General features: G+C 46.7%; 2 protein-coding genes across 2 annotated transcripts in view; one reads left to right on the top strand and one right to left on the bottom strand.

Annotated features, from left to right (window-relative positions):
* Positions 1 to 229: 229 nt before the first annotated feature.
* On the bottom strand, positions 230 to 8353 carry LOC308153255 (glypican-6-like; the record flags this gene model as incomplete). The annotated part of the gene is made up of 11 exons (XM_080526339.1): positions 230 to 501; positions 800 to 972; positions 3090 to 3226; positions 3471 to 3620; positions 3832 to 3962; positions 4284 to 4449; positions 4856 to 4936; positions 5172 to 5347; positions 5628 to 5762; positions 6342 to 6500; positions 8137 to 8353. The coding sequence occupies 11 exons, from the start codon at positions 8351 to 8353 to the stop codon at positions 230 to 232; spliced, it is 1797 nt and encodes a 598-aa protein (XP_080382465.1).
* Positions 8354 to 11176: 2823 nt separating this feature from the next.
* Positions 11177 to 20161, top strand: part of LOC308153256 (cohesin subunit SA-2-like) — a gene marked incomplete at both ends in the record, with an annotated part of 67888 nt that continues 58903 nt past the window's right edge. Inside the window, 15 exons of the mRNA XM_080526340.1 lie at positions 11177 to 11202; positions 12317 to 12416; positions 12847 to 13038; positions 13986 to 14082; positions 14526 to 14602; positions 15015 to 15222; positions 15588 to 15751; positions 15969 to 16166; positions 16720 to 16818; positions 17311 to 17390; positions 17553 to 17660; positions 17965 to 18019; positions 18786 to 18900; positions 19419 to 19522; positions 19792 to 19884. Coding sequence (XP_080382466.1) covers positions 11177 to 11202; positions 12317 to 12416; positions 12847 to 13038; positions 13986 to 14082; positions 14526 to 14602; positions 15015 to 15222; positions 15588 to 15751; positions 15969 to 16166; positions 16720 to 16818; positions 17311 to 17390; positions 17553 to 17660; positions 17965 to 18019; positions 18786 to 18900; positions 19419 to 19522; positions 19792 to 19884 — 1716 coding nt within the window. The remainder of the gene's footprint in view (positions 11203 to 12316; positions 12417 to 12846; positions 13039 to 13985; positions 14083 to 14525; positions 14603 to 15014; positions 15223 to 15587; positions 15752 to 15968; positions 16167 to 16719; positions 16819 to 17310; positions 17391 to 17552; positions 17661 to 17964; positions 18020 to 18785; positions 18901 to 19418; positions 19523 to 19791; positions 19885 to 20161) is intronic.

Consider the following 20161-nt stretch of genomic DNA (forward strand, 5'->3'; position numbering starts at 1 on the left):
CCAAAATGTGTTTTTCTTTGTGCTGGCACGATTTGTTAAAAAGGAGAAGATTATTTTCTGCCCATATTGCTGGAGGTCTTATTAAAACACACCTTTTAGATTCAACTTCTGTCTTTACCCTTTGGGATGACTGAATAAAGCTGCTCTCATAACATTGTGCTTATAATAAAAGACGAACATAAAATCCAACGACGACAACAACAACCCAATCGTCAGACTGCACCAGCAGCTATCTCCACAAGGGGGCGACAGTAGCCATGAAGGACAGAGCGAGCAGGGGAAGCAGAGAGGAGACTGGCTGGCTGGCTGCTGATCTGGTCCGGTCTTTCCTGTTCCACTTGGCTCCGTTCCTGTCCCTGACCCGGGGGGGCCTGATGGGGGCGGAGGAGGAAGGGTTGCGGGGGGGTTTGCTCTGAGGCGGGGAGTAGGGGCCGTAGCCTGGCCAATCATCACTGTACCTCTCGCTTCCGTCAACACCCCCTGACCCACTGCCCTCCTCGCCTACAGACAGGGAGATGACAGGTGATAAGTGGGAGCGGGAGTGTGTGTGTGCGCGTGTGTGTATGCGTGCGTGCGTGCGTGAGTGTGTGTGTGTGTGAGAGAGAGTGAGTGAGAATGACAGCAAGAAAGCGAGAGAGATATAGAAGTGAGAAGAGTGACGGAGGAGTTTCGAGGGGAGAGTGAGAAAGAGGGATTGATAGTCAACACGAGAGACAAAACAGGGAAAAGACACGGATTGAGTGAGAGACAGAGAGAGAGGGAGGGTAAGGGAGGTGAAGTGAGACAGAAGGGGACTCACTGTCCATGAAGTCAGTGTCCAGGCCGGCCTGGGCTTGTCTCAGTCTGTTGGTGGCCACCCTGAGCTCCATGATGAGCTGCCTGGTCCTCACGTCAGGCCTGGCGATGTCGACCTCCACCTCGGGGTTGTTGATCTGACTGACCAGCCCGTCACCTGTCACATCTGGGAGGTACCTGTTAACACACACACACACACACACACGCGCGCACGCACACGCACCCGCACACCAATATCAGCATGACATATGCAGCACGTACCCATTAACACACACACAGACACACACACACACAAACACACACACACACACACACACCCGCACATTGGCAGCATGTACCCAGTGGCGGACTGGCCACCGGGCAAGCCTGGCAAATGCCAGGAGGGCCGCGAGACTCTGGGCCGCTCAGAATGTATTATATTAAAAAAATATATATATATTTTTTGTCTCTGGTGATTTTCATTGAAAATAACTTATTTCAGCAGACCGCGGCCCAAAACATTTTATATCGGCCGGGCCATCCACGCAGTTCTGCATCGCGGATGCCCAGGGCCCTAAACCAATAGGAGCAGAGCTCCCCTATGGGGCGGAGCTCCACGATATAGAACGATAGTTATGGAGATATACTCCAGTTCTATGAGTGGAGCGGAGCCCCATAGGGCTGCTGGCCCACTTCGACTTGTTCAAACCCGGCTGTATTGTATGTTTGGGAGAATGAGGTAACGGAGGACGCCCGTTTTATAGCACCCCAGGGCGCGAATTTGCGAAACCTAGGATGGTAGGGGAAGGCAGGGCAATACCACTAACTGATTGGTTGGCGAAACCAGAAACACTCATTCTGCAAAACGTCGAATTCCAACGTGACATTGGGGTAGCTCGTTCTCTGTTATGTGCGCCTGTCGGGGCTTCTCTTGGGATTATTCCATTTTGAATTGCACTTGCATTAATTAGTTAGGCCACATTTAGGGTTAAGGTTAAGGTTAAGGTTAGGGTTAGGGTTAGGGTTAGGGTTAAGGTTAGGGTTAAGGTTAAGGTTAGGGTTAAGGTAGGGTTAGGGTTAAGGTTAGACTGTCCCTGTAATCTCTATGTGTGATGTGTGAGACCAGGCTGTTTATTCTGATAATAACCAGCTTGTTAACATTCAATTTGTCACATTGTATACCCACAAACCATATTACTGCATAAGCAACCACACAGGGGAAATACAGTATCAAAGGAGCAGTAATTGCACAAAAATACATTTCAGAACTTTAGGAGTTGTTTAAACTTGAACTCTGTATTTACACTGTGTTGCCCAGTCAATAAACATGTTTCCTTATGACTTCTAACTTCTCTGGGCGTGAGACACACGCATTTTAACCCGTTCACACGCCGTTAGCCCAATATTGCTAGCTTATAGCAAAGAGTCTGGCTAATTAGATGGTAGACTCGCCAGCCAATGAGGGGGCTCTTCACGAGTGCTTCGCCAACCAATCAGGTAGCGGTATTGCCCTGCCTTCCCCTACCATCCTAGGTTTCGCAAATTGTGACTATCTAATAGGGCGCGGACATCGAAAAATGCAGTCATTGGCTACTTTAGGTAGCGGGGTAAACCAATAGGAGCAGAGCTCCCCTATGGGGGGGAGCTCCACTCATAGAACTGGAGTATATCTCCATAACTATCGTAGTCAGCTCTATATCGCCAGTGGACACGCACCTCATGTCATCATTCCGTTTATAACAGCAGTTAACGTTACACTGCTTTCATTTTCAGAATGGGGGAATTTGATGAGACCGATGCAGTTAATGTGCAACAACTGGATGCAGGGAGCAAGTGTAGTTGGAAGTAGGAATGCACCGAAATTCGCATGTATTGGGCCGAAAATAGCACAAAAAAGTACATTCGGTGTGAAAAGGCTATTGAAAGAGATATTGACTGATGACTGCCTACTGATAATACATATAATTACAGCAAACCTGTCTGTAGTTTGGCATCTGTCCTCTGACTTTTTATGTTAACAATCCGTGTTGCGTGTTGCGTTTGGAAATAGGGCTGTTGTGTCGCAAATGCCAGGGCTGTTTTTTTATCCCAGTCCGCCCCTGCATGTACCCATTAACGCACATACACATACACCAATATCAGCATGATATATGCAGCATGTACCCATTAACCTGCACACAGACACACACCAAACCAGCATGTCCTCAAGTACGCGCCTGGCAGATGAGCACACAAGACACACACACACACATCTCCGTCTGTCTCGTCGCTCACACGTCCCTTCCCTTCCCTTCCCATCCCTTCATCTCACACACCTCCCCCTGGTCTGTCCGTTCCAGCAGCGGTCTTCGTTGGTGACGTCAGCGGCGGCGTTCTCGTCGTTGCAGATGGTGTGTGGGAGGGAGACCCAGAAGCCTCGCATGGGACGAAGGCGCTCCTTCAGATCCGAAACCTGGGCGGAGGTGGGGGGGGCGGAAGGGAACCCGTTCAGGCTTACGAATGTATTCTTAGTATGAACATATGGAGGCGAGCGGCCGTAAAAAAAAAAAAAACTCTTCAAACAAGCTAGCGGAAAAACGCCTCGTGCTCACAGAATGAAGCTGGGACAATACAGCTTCTCTAAGAGCTAAGAGTTTGTCTTTCTCGTCACCGCCCCCACCATCTCCTCCTCCCCCTCCAACCCCTCCTCTTCTCACCAGTCTGTCCAGGTTAGTTCCGGCGGCGGTGGTGGGCTTCTCCTCAGGGGTGAAGGTACGGAACGGTCTCCTGTTGGTCCTGTCGGGCTCCTTTAGCGAACGTCGGGAACGCCCCGGGGCCGGCCTGGGACTCCCGCAGCCTTGGAACACCTAGGGTAAACAACAACATCACTACAGTAAACAAAAAACCAGCATGGTAAAATGTGGACTGAACAGAGAACACAACAACAATATCATCCATTCTCATTTACTGCGGACAGATCCATAGTCCACACAACAATAGATGGTCTACAATGCATTCTCTCCCACTGTGTATCCAGTCCCTCCATCCCTCCCTCCCTCCCTCCGCCCCTGTTCTTGCCTTGGTGGAGGTGGTGACGCTGTTGTCCTGCATGTGCATGATGGCCTCAGAGACCTTGACGGAGATAGAGTCGGCAGCCAGCTCCATGTTGAATGGCCCCTCAAGCTTCTCAGACACCTGATAAAGAGCGTCTGAGAGAGAGAGAGAGAGAGAGAGCGAGAGAATGAGAAAGAGAGCGAGCGAGAGAAAGAGAGAGAAAGTGAGAGAGAAAGAGCGAGCGAGAGTGATAGAGAGAGAGAGAGAAAGAGAGAGGGGGAGAGAGAGAGAGTGAGAGAGCGAGCGAGTGAGAGAGAGACGGGGCGGAAAGGTTAGGAACATGGAGAAATAGATACAGTAGATGTAAAAATAGTGATAGTGGGCAAGAGGTAGGGCAACCAGGGTGATGAAAAAACACACATATAAAAATAAAAATAAAACACCCTCCCAAAAGCCCGCCTCCACTCTCTACTCACCAATGAAGTTGTTCCACTCTGTATCCAGGTCAGCCTGATTGGCCAGGCAGCCCTTCATCACGTTGAGGCAGAGGGAGTGGCAGGGGCGGAGGGAGGGCATGCCTCGACACAAGGGGCAGTACCACTGGCGCATGAGGGCACGCACACACTCCGTACCTGCACTCAACTAGAAGAGAGGACGGGCGAGGAGAGGAGAAGAGAGGAGAGGAGAGGAGAGGACAGGACAGGACAGGACAGGAGAGGAGAGGACAGGAGAGGAGAGGAGAGAAGAGGACAGGAGAGGAGAGGACAGGACAGGAGAGGAGAGGAGAGGAGAGGAGAGGAGAGGAGAGGAGAGGACAGGAGAGGAGAGGAGAGAAGAGGACAGGAGAGGAGAGGAGAGGAGAGGAGAGGAGAGGAGAGGAGAGGAGAGGAGAGGAGAGGAGAGGAGAGGAGAGGAGAGGAGAGAAGAGGACAGGAGAGGAGAGGAGAGGACAAGAGAGGAGAGGACAGGACGGGAGAGGAGAGGAATAAATAGCAGTAAATGCAGCAAACAGACAGCTAACTAAAGTACATTTGTTACACAAACGTACCTTTGCTGCCTTGTTGACAATGTCCCGTCCTGTGGCCAAGCCTTGAGCCAGTGCTCTGGCTGCAATGAATGCCCTGGACACCTGAGAGGAGAGAGGGGAGAAAGGGAGAGAGAGAAAGACGAGATCAGCTGCTTGTTGAAAATATGAAATGTGCATTATGAGAACCTGTTGAACAGAATGGTTGGATTCCTCTGAAACACTCTTTTCAAACTGTACCACTGAAGGCCGAGGAGTGATCGCCTATCCCGCAGGTCTTCCAGACAAACAGAATCTAACCAAATCCCAACGATAAGGGTTTTCGAAGTCAGTCACTCACCTGTACACGCAGCTTTCTGGGCACGTCCCCAAAAGGCTGCAGTTGTTCTGCGTGTTTGCTGACACACTCCAGGTACTCCTCACTGAACTGGTACTGAGGGTTGACCAGAGAGAAGACACGCTCCACCAGCCTTGACCAGAACTCTGATAACACCTCCGTCAGACTCACACTGCCCCCTGTGGCCGAAAGAGGGAACTGTCAAACTGGAAGGAGTACTGTAGTTCTGTTTTAGCATACTGGTCATTGTCAAGGGTGTAGTGTTGTTTAACGCAGAAACAGTACGGAAATCTACTACGGCTGTTTTCCAATCCTCTTAAATAGCCTCCTTGTTGTTAAACGTTAACTAGGGAGTGATCAGTCCCTGTCATAGCATTGGGTCACGCGCCAAGTGTCCTACGCGTGCGTCGAGTGTCCTAAAGTCAAGATAAGATTGAGAAAAGCAACCTTATGACTTACCAGCATAGTATCGTCGTAGCTCCACAAATAACTCCTGGAATACTTGTGCGTTCTGGGTGAAAAGACGTCCGTAGGTCTTGGTGAACATCTGATTCATGGACTTCTCAGACAGATCTATGATCTCCCTAAAGAACTCTAAGACAAGAGGACGGTGCATGTCAGGGGTGTGGTTCAATATGCTACATGAAAATATACCTTAGTTGTCACCTTAATAATATACAATATAGTACTCGCTTTTATTATTATTATTATTATTAATAATAATAATCCTTTATTTAACCAGGGTAGTCATATTGAGACAATAGCCTCTTTTTCTTTTTTTTCTTCTTTTTTTCAGATTGTATCCCTTTTTCACCCAATTTGGTATCCAATTGCACCCAACCTAGCATCCAATTATCCCCTGCCTATTGCGTAGGATCCGCCGCACGACCCCGTGGCCGGCAGCCCCAGAGGAGATCGCCAGGCAGACTAGCTGTCTGGCTCCTCGAGCCCGACACCGTTACTCCAGCACCAGACGGGGGTGGTGTTGCGCGACGGATCCTTGTCCGGAAAATAGTCCTATACCCCCCTTGGGAGCGGCCGCTCAATATGCCGCTCCCTGTGAGCCCCGGCCATATCCGGGTCTGACAATAGCCTCTTAATCTTCACGTAGCCTCTTAATCTTCACGTCTACATTAGGATAAGAAAGTGTTCATTTCAGTGAGTCCAGCTCACCGTCAAACTTGCGATGTCTCTGAGTGAAGGTGGTGAGGAGGAACTGGCTGGTGTCCTCGACGGCGGTCAGGAAGTCAGTCTCGCTCTGGTGGGAGAGCGTTTCCTCCATCTGACTGGAGCAGCAGGTGTAGTCCTGAGGGCACAGGCGGAGGTGCTCACCTGGGCCAAGAAAAACACAGGATCAGATATGAGCCAATCACAGTGACAAGATGGGTAAGCAATGGCATGTTCACAAATGGGAAAGTAAGACATATATGGCAGTACTTTCTCATTCTATGCATGAGCAATGTAGGCACATTCTTTTCTCACCTTAATTGGAAAACTCAAACTGAGACTATAATTACCCTAGGGCCTATAGGTTTGATGATAGCACCATTCACATGCTTCCATTCCATATAAATGGAATTTGATATGGAATTTCAAGTCTACTATCGGCTCAAACAGCCATCAACTCAACAAGGGAGCTTCTTAGTGGTTCCCATCAAGTAGATATAGCTGGTTCATTTTCCTTTATTAACGATTAGGTAGTAATTGAAAAGGGGAATTTATCATCATGAATTATTCAGATTCAAGACATTTCTTTGTTCACTAACACTCCATTGGAACTATAATGATGCCGATGGTAATGATATGCAAACAACCAATAGCAAGACAGCAATCATCAATGACTCATCAATGGACAAAACAAACAAAAACGACTTGAGGACAACTGTAATTTTACACAAGGATATATTTCATCCTCCTCTTCTAGAACTTCAGTAGGAGCCTAAATCCCAACTCCTCCCTTCTCCTTTTTGTCTGCTACCTTTTGTTCCTTCTTCTCTCAGTCTCTCTATTAGCCCTCTCTCATCCCTTCCATTTCCAAACTCCCTCTCATCATCCCTCTCTCTCCCAGCCATCTGCTACCCTGGCCCACGGGACAGAGATAGCGCGCGCGCACACACACACACACACACACGCACACACACACACACACACACACACACACACACACACAATCAATATTGCAGTTCTCACAGCTTCCGGACCCCTTATAAAACCTTAAATATAGCCTAAAGGTCTGCACAAAAAAATACACAGGTGACACATTCTAATTTCAACATTAACAGCTCTCTGTCTCTTTCTCTGTGTGTCTGTCTGTTCATCTGTGTGTGTGTGTGCGTGTGTGTGTGTGTGTGTGTGTGTGTGTGTGTGTGTGTGTGTGTGTGTGTGCGTGTGCGTGTGCGTGTGCGTGTGCGTGTGTGTGTGTGTGTGTGTGTATGTGTGCGCGTGTGTGTGTGTGTGTGTGTGTGTGTGTGTGTGTGTGTGTGTGTGTGTGTGTGTGTGTGTGTGTGTGTGTGTCTGTGTGTGTGTGCGTGTGTGTCTCTCTCTCTCTCTTTCTCTTTCTCTTCTCACACACACAAACACACATTTATATTTTTGACAGTGTCCCATCTTCAACTGCTAACATTAGTTACAACACAAAATGTTGTTACTAGAATACAAAATGATGGCATGTTAAAGTCGATTACTTTAATCACCAGATCAGCCTGTAAGCACAGACTAATTAGGGGCGAGGTTCTTTGTTGCACCGGTGTTGGTAATTTACTCATCCCTTGTAAGCCACCCTGACAAAGACATCTGTGTCGGAGATATTCCATTCCGCTTTGTTCAGCATGTTATATGACAGTCAGTGACATTGCCAGGATTTTCCGAGGAACAAGAAGTCGCACTCTCAACTTCATGTTCTAGGCAAAATGATAATTCATTCCTAAACAACGTAGAGCAAAAACAAGCAGTTTTCACCCAGTCTTACCAGAGATGTGAGTCTGCGGGGCAGTGTTTGTGCTGTATCCCTTCTCTGAATACGCCTGGCGCGTCTCGCTGCAGCTCTGTCTACCCGTAGCTGTGACCGGGCCGCAGGTCCATGACAGGGCAGCCAGCGTGCAGAGATACGACACCAGATACGGGTACCGGTACTGAGGAGGGAGCCGGTACTGAGGGGCACCGCGTCTTTGGCTTTGGTGATGCATCTTTGCCAAGCCCGAGCACTAAAAACGCCCTTACCGTCAAAAAAATCAAAAAAAATAAAGAATGGATGTTAAGAAGCGCAACAGCAATTAGGGGAGAAAAAAAAAGTGACGGCGTTTAAAAAAAAGGCAAAAGTAATCCTTTTAAGAATTCAGTGAAATTGTATCACCATATTTTCCATGAAAAAAAAAATCACGGTTTCCCCAAGAAGTCCAAAGACGTATCTAACTTAGATCATGTTTCTTCCAATCGACAATTCGTATCTATACCGTAGTATCCCTTTGATAAGGTAACCGTGAGTACAGGGTGGTCTGACCACCGTCCCCATCCCTTGTCTGGCTCTCTGTTGCAGAACAATGAGCCGTGCAGCAGCACGAGGAGACCGTAAGGGGGAGAAGGGTGAGGTGCATGCTGAGGCGGGGGGCTTAGAGGGGGGTGGGGGTCCTAAATCTGTAGCCGTCTGGTCTATTTGCAGCGACTCGGGCCTGACGCCAGAACCCACACCTTGGAAGGGACATTGATTTGTGTATGGGTGGGTGGGTGGGGGGGTGACAGCCAGGACCGCACAATTCATGGTTTTACGTTGCTTAAGCACTGAATAGATATACATAGTATATGGACCTACAGTAAATACTAATATGGAATAAAAAAAATCTAACACATCTTCACTTTTGATTGGGTGGGTAAGATGCACGTTTGGGTGGGTTGAGCCTTGTAGCGACCCCCCCCCCCCCCCCCCCCCGCACTATGTTACACTCGTTCTCCCTCACAACCTGGTCCTACACCTACTGCACATAAAATGTACCCAACATTTCAATGTGCTGATTTTGAAAATGTTAGGATTTGTCTAAATCCTGACATAGGCACATTTACTTGCATATCTCTCAAGAATAATTGAAGATGGAATATTTGCAACCCTGTCCAATATCCAAAGCTATAGCAAATATTTTGCAGACCAATATTATCAGCCAATACAGACTTAAAATATCTATCTATTGGCTGCACAGAAACTCATGCATTTATCAATAGTTATAATGGTCAATTTTGTTGTTTGTAGTCAACATACAGTATTAACATACTCCACATTTGTATACTGGTTGTTAGAACTACAGGGCAGAATAAGGGGTACCAAAATCCAGATTGCTGTTGTGAGTAAGGTGTATTATGATGATACCCAATGGTAATGGTGCAGTTTTCTAAAAATCTATATTGTACATTTAGCAGTGTGTTGAGTAGTGGGACACAGTAGTGGCCTGGCCATCTGGAGCACCGGGAGAATTGCCGGTGGGCCGGTCGATCTGCGGGCTGCGTGGCCGGTGGACTGGGGGTCTGCAAAGAAAGACATGGGCCAAAAATAAATAAATAAATAAATAAATAAAAGATATGTGAAATGAGCGACGCAGGCCCACTCCTCCATCTCCCCCAGCGTGGCAGTCCCATTGGTCTATCCTTACATCCACGCAGGCCTGTCTGCCACCCCCACTACAAAACAGACCTGGACTTTCAACTGACACACACACACACACACACACACACACACACACACACACACACTTTCAACTGAAACAACAAACTAGTGTGACATAACTATATTCAAGCTTGACATACAGTAGTACGCCTACCCACACCCACCATGCCAATGGTCAGAGAGCTGGGGGCCTGTGATCCTTTACATTAGGTTACGTTATATAACCATAATGTATGTGTGTGAATGTGGTATGAACGAAGGAGAAGTGTTACTAGTCAAGATCTTGCCATGGGGCTGTGTGTGTGTGTGTGTGTGTGTGTGTGTGTCTGTGTGTGTGTGTGTGTGTGTGTGTGTGTGTTTCTGTCTATCTGTCTGTCTGTCTGTCTGTCTGTGAAAACAGATGCAACCACCCCCTAGGCGTTCTGTGCCTGATTTGTAATCCACACCAGTGTTCAGGCAAAATCTATGAAGTAAGCATTTACAGCATTTACATTTTTGTCATTTAGCAGACACCTTTATCCAAAGTGACTTACAACAAATACATTTGTCCAAGTAAGTGGAAGAAAAAATAAAGATCAAATCATTTGATCAATAATACTGCAATACTCCTGTGTGACAGAATTTGTGAACATAGATGTCTTTACTCACTTAATGTATCTTAATGTATTATTATATGGCATCTTTTTATGACGGTATGGGATGAAGCTGCCACTCGCATTGATTTAGCAAGTAAAAGTCATTGCGGCTTTTTTTTCATTGCTGTCTCTCAGGCTTCAAATCTTGGGGGCGCTGTTTAGTTACTATGCAGAAAACTAACAAGCGACCAATCATAATTACGTATGGGCGCCCTGTTAGTTACTATGCAGAAAAGTAACAATCGACCAATCATAATGACATTACAAATATTTAGCCAATCAACATTTAGCCAATCGGCGTCCGAACCAGCGCTCTGAAATACGGATCTTCCCGCCTCTAAAACCATTGTCTCTGTCAAGCTGAGGAAGAACTCAATTTACGGAGGTCGTCACTCGTCAACAATATCAAGTTGTAATTTCGCAGGTAGGTCGCTAAACAAACGTTTAAAAGCAACGTTTTAAAATTATTATTATTATTACGAAGAAAATCAACATTTCCACTTGTTCAGTTTGAAGATAACTTAAGTTCGCAGCTAAACGTTTAGCTAGCTGAAGCCTGTTAGTTCGTTTGGTTAGCTGCGACCGTTTGATAGTTAACCAAAGCGTCTAAACATATAGCTAACTAAGTCTTATTTACTTTCATTTCCACAGTGCTTATCTAACGTTTCTAATGTCTGTTATGTTCAGTTACATTGAAGTTCGCTGCTGACCCGCCAACGAACATGGATGATGAATCAAGCCTTGACAGGTGAGGTGACCTGAGGTAACCTGTAGACAGGCAGTATGTGAATAACGGCGTTATTTCTTTCAGTAACGGTTAATCTAATGAATTACTATTTCCATCGTTATAACGCCGTTACCGGTAATTCAATGCGGCGTGTTACTACTGAAGCTTCTCATTGTCATCCGACCTCAGTCACAGCTGCAACGGTGCTTTGGTTTGTTGGGGAGGGGGGAGGGGCGAGACAACCGCTTAAGTGATCATGATTGGCTATGGTAGAGTTAAGTGATCATGATTGGCTATGGTAGAGAACATTTCATGGTAAGCCAACCATAAGCCAACCATAGTTCAGTGTCAACACTTCATATTGGCTAGGATGGTCAGATGACTGGGTTGGCTGGATGAATGAATGCATGCATGGATGGATGAGTGTTAGGAAGGAGTGTACGGATGGATAGATGAATGAATGAATGAATGAATGAATGTTTAGGAGCTAAAGTTGGATTTGTCCAAGAAATTCATGTCTTATTTTTTCAGTACTACTTTAAAAGCACTTCATATTGTTTAACTGTTTACTTTTGTTGTGTTGAAAATACTTGAAGTTACAGTCTGTCTACCAGTTGTCTGAAGTTGTGTGACAGTTTGATTTATTTAATTTACACTACAAAGATTTAAAAGCACTTCATATTGTTAAATGTTTACTTTAAAAAGTAACGCAATAGTTACTTTCCCTAGTAACTAGAAGTTACTTTTATAATGAAGTAATTCAGTTACTAACCCAGTTACTTTTTGGGATAAGTAACTAGTAACTAGTAACTAATTACTTTTTTAAAGTAACGTGCCCAACACTGTAGACAGGTGAGGTAACATGTGGTAACCTGTAGACAGGTGAGGTAACCTGTGGTAACCTGTAGACAGGTGAGGTTACCTGTGGTAACCTGTAGACAGGTGAGGTTACCTGTGGTAACCTGTAGACAGGTGAGGTTACCTGTGGTAACCTGTAGACAGGTGAGGTAACCTGTCAGGATGTTCATTTCCCAGTGTACAGGCACAGTGGGTAAAATATAAATAATAAAAGGCATAGAATGTTTTTTTTCCCCCCTGACCTATCTGTTCCTAAACTCCTTCCCATTCTGTGCAGTCTTGAGGAGTGGGAGGACATATCTGACTCTGGCAGTGACTTTGAGGTCGAGCTGAAAGCCATGAAGCGGAAAAAACAGACCACTGCACTTGGACCTCAGGTCAGGCCAGCAGACACACACACACATTAGTCAAGTCAACTAATCACATATAGGTTCAACTGTTGTTCCCTCAGATATCTTACTAATAAACGTTGTCTATAGCAAAACAGCATTCAGTTCAAGTAGTTAATTTTCGAAATGCTGCACCTTAATAGATTTTTTTTATTGAAAGTGTGAATGAGAATATTTATTTTGATTGACTTTTCAGTCAATTATACCTTTTTAATAGTAGATTGCAGCTGGTTGCAGCAGTATTTACAGACTTTTTTTATTTAAGAAAGAAAGACCCATAGTTTGTTCTGTAAACCAAACAATTTTCTTTTTTGGGGTTTCTTTTTAAGTCGTTGTACCGGAAACATACCGAACCATGACTTAAAAACCGAGGTACGTACTGAACCATGATTTTTGTGTACCGTTACACCCTTAGCAGCCACCCAAGAGACCAGGGCGTAAAGCTGCATCCCAGCCTGGCCCTAGCTCCCCAGCCCGCCCGCCCCAGCCCCCACAGCCCTCCCTGGGGACGTCCAGGCGAGGCGACCCCAGGCGGGAGAGGGACGGGGACCAGAACATCAGTGCGGGGGATATGTATGAGGCCATCCGGTCTGGGAAGAGTGCAATGGTGGTGAGAGAGAGAGGGAGGGAGGGAAGGAGTGAGGGATTGAAGCTGGGGTGGATAGAGAGAGAGAGAGAGAGAGAGAGAGAGAGAGAGAGAGAGAGAGAGAGAGAGAGAGAGAGAGGGAAGGAGGGAAGGAGTGAGGGATTGAAGCTGGGGTGGATATATATATATATATAGAGAGAGGGAGAGAGGGAGAGAGAGAGAGAGAGAGAGAGAGAGAGAGAGAGAGAGAGAGAGAGAGAGAGGGAGGGAAGGAGTGAGGGATTGAAGCTGGGGTGGATATATATATGTATAGAGAGAGAGAGAGAGAGAGAGGGAGGGAGGGAGGGAAGGAAGGAGTGAGGGATTGAGGCTGGGGTGGGGGTGGAGAGAGAGAGAGGGAGGGAGGGAAGGAGGCGATGAGTGATGATGGGGAAACAAGGCCTTTAAAGCCCACAATGGAGGTGATTATCATGCACTGTCAGTAGCTGACTGATCCAACCCTACGTTGTCCCCTTTGATGTAGAGAGGAAGGAACGCTGCCATTGGGTCACACAGTCAATGATTGACAGCCCATGTCCGTCCCACCCATTGTTGTGTTCTGAAGCTCTGTTTCCCCATTTCTGAGGAGGGGGGGGGGAGGGAGTGAAGGACAATGGGCAGAGAATGAACAGAAACTAAGAATGATGGGCAGTAGAAAAGAGTTTTCCTCTATACAGTATTACCACAATACAGATGGTATTCAGGCCCTTATTCTAACCCCTCTCTCCAGAAGATGGAAAAGCCTCTGTGGCTCAATGAGCACAATGTGTAGTTCGGCGGGAGATGTGTGTGTGTGTGTGTGTGTGTGTGTGTGTGTGTGTGTGTGTGGCGGGGGCTGTGGGGGGGGGGTTGGTCGTAGCTGTCATAAGGATGACACCTCCGACCTTGAATACCGTTCCCTGATTGGCTGTGTCCTCTATGTCAATCTCCAGACGGTGGTGGACGAGTGGCTGGACAGCTACAAGAAGGACCGGGAGGCGGGACTACTAGAGCTCATCAACTTCATCGTGCGGTGCTGCGGCTGCAAAGGTCAGGGGTCGGCCAGAGTGTCTGAGAGATGGAGAGGCCAGGGGGGTGATTGGGGTCAGAGTTCACAAGATTGTCTTTTGACCTGGTCCCAGGAAAGGCATCGATCAGCACTACAAGCCATTGATTACTAAGCTGGGCTAACAATGCTAGCGTCAGGTAGCCTCTGTGGTGTCTGTGTCTGTCGATACCAGTCCACTATAAGGAGGAGTTAACGGGTGGCTGAAGAAAGCCAGGGCCCAGGGTTTTCTTACTGGTAGCAGAGGGGGTTTAAAATATTCAAAATAGATAATAAAAAAAGAAAATAGTTGACATACGTGTATATTTTAGAGTGTTGTTGTGAGTAGTGTCTTATGTTCATGTCGTCTTGTCCAATACAAGTATGTGATTGAAAAGGAACAGACTGCAGGGAAGTGTCTGTCATCTTAGATCCTCCCTCTCTGCAGGTGTGGTCAGCAGGGCCATGTTTGACAACGATCAGCACGCAGAGATCATCGGCACTCTCACCAAAGAGTTCAATGAGGTGAAGGAACATGGGGGTGGGGGGGGGGGGGCATATTCATCAACGTCGCTAAAGGAAAATCCAGGCTTATTTTTGATAAGTTCTCTACTGCAAATAAACATGTAAAAATGCTCCTTCTTCTAGCATTGTGACTGCTTGTTTTTCTTATGATGACTGATAGACGATTCACTTGTTTAGACAAATTGTACTCGTTGTAAATCGCTTTGGATAAAGGCATCTGCTAAATGTCTAAAATCAAATGTAATTGTACAATATTCTGTGTGTGTGTGTGTGTAAATATACATTTTGCAAGTGAAAGTGACTAGGTAGCTGTGCTGATATTGTGAATATCGGAAACGGCTGGGAATGCTTCTTCTCGGCCGGATCACAATGCTCGATCTGACCAGCCTGTCGTACGCCCGTCTGCCGTCAGGACTCTGTGCACTACCCCCTGAGCTCCCCTGGCCCCCAGTGGAGGACCTTCAGGGCCGGGCTGTGTGAGTTTGTGCGCGTGTTGGTGCGCTCCTGTCAGCACAGCCTGCTGTACGACGACTACCTCTTCTCCTCCCTGCTGGCTCTGCTCACGGGGCTGTCCGACTCGCAGGTCCACCGCGCCTTCAGGCACACCAGCACCCTCCTCGGTGAGCCTCAGGAGCGCACACATACACCCACACACACACACACACACACTTTAATGAAGTGTGTTATACGAACACACACACACACACACACACACTTTAATGAATGTGTTATATGAACACACACACTTTAATGAAGTGTGTCATACGAACACACACACACTTTCACTCACCTTCTTTCACCACACACATACAGTAGCACATACAGTACCGTATATGTCAACACATATCCGCAAAGACACATACGAACACGTGTACACACACACACACACTTTCACTCACCTTCTTTCGCCACACACATACAGTAGCACATACAGTATATGCGGTGTGTGAGCATGGTTATGAGTATGTCGCCCCTCACCCCCCAGCGATGAAGCTGATGACGGGGGTGGTGGAGGTGGCGGTGGTGGTCTCTACCCAGATGAAGACCAGCCAGCGCCACTACGACGTCGAGGAGAGCAAGAGGGCCGAGGACAGGGCCGAGGACAGGAATTCGGAGAGGCTGGAGGAGCTACAGGCGACCATCAGAGAGGTACAATACGCCCACACACACACAGACACACAGTCATAGGGAATCCCTTTTTAGGGACATTTGAGCTGAGTGTGAAAATCCATCTGTTCTGTTCTGTGCCTCCTCTTGCCAATTATGTAGGTAAAGGAAACACATTTTGTTAACGCCTCTTGACTTAACATGCCAAAATCTCAACGTGTGAGTGTGCCTGTGTGTGTGTGTGTGTGTGTGTGTGTAGCTGCAGGAGCATATTGGGGTGCTGTGGGCGATAATGAACAGTACCTTAAAAGGTGTGTTTGTGCACCGTTACCGGGACTGCGTGCCAGAGATCCGAGCCGCGTGTATCGAGGAGATGGGAGTGTGGATGAGGGAGGACCCCGAGGACTTCCTCAACGACGGTTACCTCAAATACCTGGGCTGGACCCTGAATGACAAGGTTTCAACACACACACACACTGACACCTAACCCTTTTTTCAAACAAAGGCTAGCTCATAAAGTTCATTATGGCTCGCCCCTCACACATAGACCTAGACCTAGTAAGGTTCATTTACACATCTACTGATGAAAAAGCCCAACTACTCTTTAGGGGGTCGATGATGATGATGTTTATTTACAAATTTGAGCTTTTCAAAAAATGCCGGTTGAGAGAGGACGCTGGCGTTGCTTGTTCGCCGCTTCTCCGCCCGAAATCTAGGTGTAATTGCAGAGTAGATTGTCCTACAAAGAAACTTAGATTTAGATTTAGTAATCTAAAAATGTATTAGACCCCTATACTTTCTTTTATTTATTTTTGGTTTCTTTCTATTATTACTACTCGATCTTTTCAGCGTCTTTGAGTGTCTAGAAAAGCGCTATATAAGTCTAATGTATTATTATTATTATTATTATTATTATTATTATTATTAGACAGTAGACCTATTTCTGATCATGTGTGTGTGTGTGTGTGTGTGTGTGTGTGTGTGTGTGTGTGTGTGTGTGTGTCCTGCAGCAAAGCTCAGTGCGTCTGCAGTGTGTGCTTGCCCTGCAGGGTCTCTACCAGGAGAAGGACTTCATTGGGCGCCTGGAGCTGTTCACCAACAGGTTCAAAGTATGTCTCGTTCAAAAGACCTTTATGTACACTTTCTTTCTGTGCTGTTCTCTTTCTCTGGGTCTCTCTCTCTTTTTCTATCTCTCTCTTTTTCTCTCTCTCTGGGTCTCTCTCTTTCTCTGGGTCTCTTTCTTTCTCTGTCTTTCTCTCTCTCTCTCTCTCTCTCTCTCTCTCTCTGGGTCTCTCTCTCTTTGGGTGTCTCTCTTTCTCTGGGTCTCTCTCTCTCTTTCTCTCTGAATTTTCATTACTTTTCTCTGATTATTTATCAAGAATGGGTGACTAGTAATCTCTTCACAAGCAAATGAGAAATGGCTTCACATAAACCTTTTAAGCCCCATGTGTTGCCTGAGATAAGTTTGGGTTTACTCTTGGGCTTAGTGGAATTGCTCCTTCCCTTTGTGTGTGTGTGTGTGTGTGTGTGTGTGTGTGTGTGTGTGTGTGTGTGTGTGTGTGTGTGTGTGTGTGTGTGTGTGTGTGTGTGTGTGTGTGTAGAATAGGATGCTCAGCATGGTGCTGGACAAGGACCCAGACGTGGCGATGAAAACCATCCAGCTGCTGCTGCTCATCCAACAGTGAGTGTGTGCGCGCGTGTGTGTGTGTGTGCGTGCGCGCGCGTGTGTGCATGTGAACGTAAGCAAATATGTCCTGGTATGGGAATTTCTTGGTTGTTTGTTTGTGTGTATGTACAAACATGGCTGCTGACCTGTTATGTGTGTGTGTGTGTGTGTGTGTAGGGGGACAGAGGAGGGGCTGACAGATGAGGAGAGCAACAATGTGTACCCTCTGGTGTTTGCTTGTCACCGAGGCCTGGCGTCAGCTGCTGGAACCTTCCTCTACCACAAGTACACCTCTCTGTTTTCTCTACAACACTCCTGTACCACAAGTACACCTCTCTGTATACTCTACAACCTTCCTTCAGTCATACCTCCATCCCTCTCTACTTGTTTTTAAATATATATTATTTTACTCTACCTCTACCATAAAGTACATCATGATCACTCCATCCTTCAATTGTCTATCGATATCTCTTGTATCTGTTTGAATATCTCCAGTGTATTGGAATATTGTGTGTGTGTGTGTGTGTGTGTGTGTGTGTGTGTGTGTGTGTGTGTGCGCGTGTGCGTGTGCGTGTGTCAGGATGTGCAGTCACGGGGCCAAAGACTTCCTCAACCTGCTGGTCTCCTTCTACATCCAGAGTGAAGTAAAGAAAGCACTCTGACCACACAAACACACTCTCTCCATCTCTCTCTCCGTCTCTCTCCCTCTCTCTCTCCGTCTCTCTCTCCGTCTCTCTCTCCATCTCTCTCTCCGTCTCTCTCTATCTCTCTCTCCGTCTCTCCTCTCTCTCTCCATCTCTCTCCATCTCTCTCTCCGTCTCTCTCCTCTCTCTCTCCGTCTCTCTCTCCGTCTCTCTCTCCATCTCTCTCTCCGTCTCTCTCACTCCAGTTTGATTCAAACTAACTTTAGTGACAATAAAAGCAGCCAAAGCAACACAGTAAAACGAACATGAATGTACAGTATTGTACTAGATGTTAGATAGGTAGACAGTACTTAATAAGGTACTTCAATAAGTACTTCATTGATCCCTGAGAGGAAATTCAGGCATTACAGCAGCTCAGACCACAAAGACAACAACAACAAAATAAAACAATTGAATTCATAGGCGAAAATAAAATAGATACAAATAAAAAATAAAGATAGACCAATAGACATTTGGGACCTTATATATACAGACGGTAAGATTTCACCCAGACCGAGCCAATCGGAGCAGGAGTTGGTACAGTGTTATTGCTGCAGGCAGAAACAATCTCCTATAGATAATAGCTGTACTACTGCATGTGCACTTTGTTGTACTAGATGCTATATGTTCACAAGAACACTTGCTCTCTCTCTGTCTCTCTCTGTCTCTCCCTCTCTCTGTCTCTGTCTCTCTCTGTCTCTCTCTCTCTCTCTCTGTCTCGTCTCAGTTCCATGATTACGGTGCGTATCTGGTGGACAGTCTGTGGGACGTGGCAGAGGTGGAGCTTAGGGACTGGGAGACCATGACATCCCTGCTGCTGCAGGAACCGGGCCAGGGACAAGGTAGGCAGGGCTCCATGACCGTCACTCACAAACCACCTGGGGAGTAGAACCAAAATGTGACTACTTGGTGAAATAGATTTCCCATATCATTCTGTCTCTCTCCCACCTTTCTCTCTCTCTAATAATAATAATAACTTTTATTTGTATAGCAAATTTCCTACAAACGTTGCAGCTCAAAGTGCTTTAATCATTATATAATGATAATTTAATAATTTCGTTATTTAAAGGCAATTTTAAAAAGATAGGTTTTTAGTCTTGACTTGAAAATATTTGCTATCTCTCTCTCTCTACCTCTCTCTTTCTCTACCTCTCTCTTTCTTTCTCTCTCTACCTCTCTCTTTCTCTACCTCTCTCTTTCTCTACCTCTCTCTCTACCTCTCTCTTTCTTTCTCTCCCTCTATCTCCCTCTCTCTATCCCTCTCTCTTGCTCTACCTCTCTCTACCTCTCTCTTTCTCTCTCTACCTCTCTATCTCTCTCTCTCCCTCTCTCTCTCTCCCTCCCTCTCTCCCTGTGTTAGGTCTGGAGGATGAGGAGGAGGTGGCTCTGATAGAGCTGATGATGTGTGCAGTCAGACAGGCATCTGAAGGACACCCACCTCCTGGGAGAGCTCAGGGCAACAGGGTGAGCGAGGAGAACACTACTGTACTGTCTGAGGAGAGGAGGAGGACATGTGTGTGTGTGTGTGTGTGTGTGTGTGTGTGTGTGTGTGTGTGTGTGTGTTGCTTTTCATTCTGCTTGTGCACATCTTCATGCTTTCTTATATGTTTGTGTTAATGCAAGGAATGTTTTCTTGCTTTGTTTGCCTTTGAATGTTTGTCTGTGTGTGTGTGTGTGTGTGTGTCTGTGTGTGTGTGTGTGTGTGTGTGTGTGTGTGTGTGTGTGTGCCCTAGATCCTGGGCAAGAAGGATAAGAAGACACAAGCTCAGGACAGAAGACGCATCTCCACTCACTTCATCCCCCAGCTGCCCCAGCTTCTGGCCAAGGTGGTGAACATTAACACATTATAGTGTCTATCAACTGTTAACTCTACATTTATTGTGAGTTCTATACACACACATACACACACACACACACACACAGCGGCTGTGGCGCAGGAGATAGAACCCGGTTCGAACCCCGGCTGGCCACATGTCGAGGTGTCCATGGGCAAGACACCGAACCCCCAATTGAACTCCCAATGAGCGGGGCCGGCGCCTTGCATGTAGGGCTGCAACGATTAGTCGACTAGTCACGACTAATCGATTACGAAAATTCGTCGAC

This window comes from Nansenia antarctica (assembly GCF_963989245.1).
Source record: "Nansenia antarctica genome assembly, chromosome: 3".
NCBI lineage: Eukaryota > Metazoa > Chordata > Actinopteri > Argentiniformes > Microstomatidae > Nansenia > Nansenia antarctica.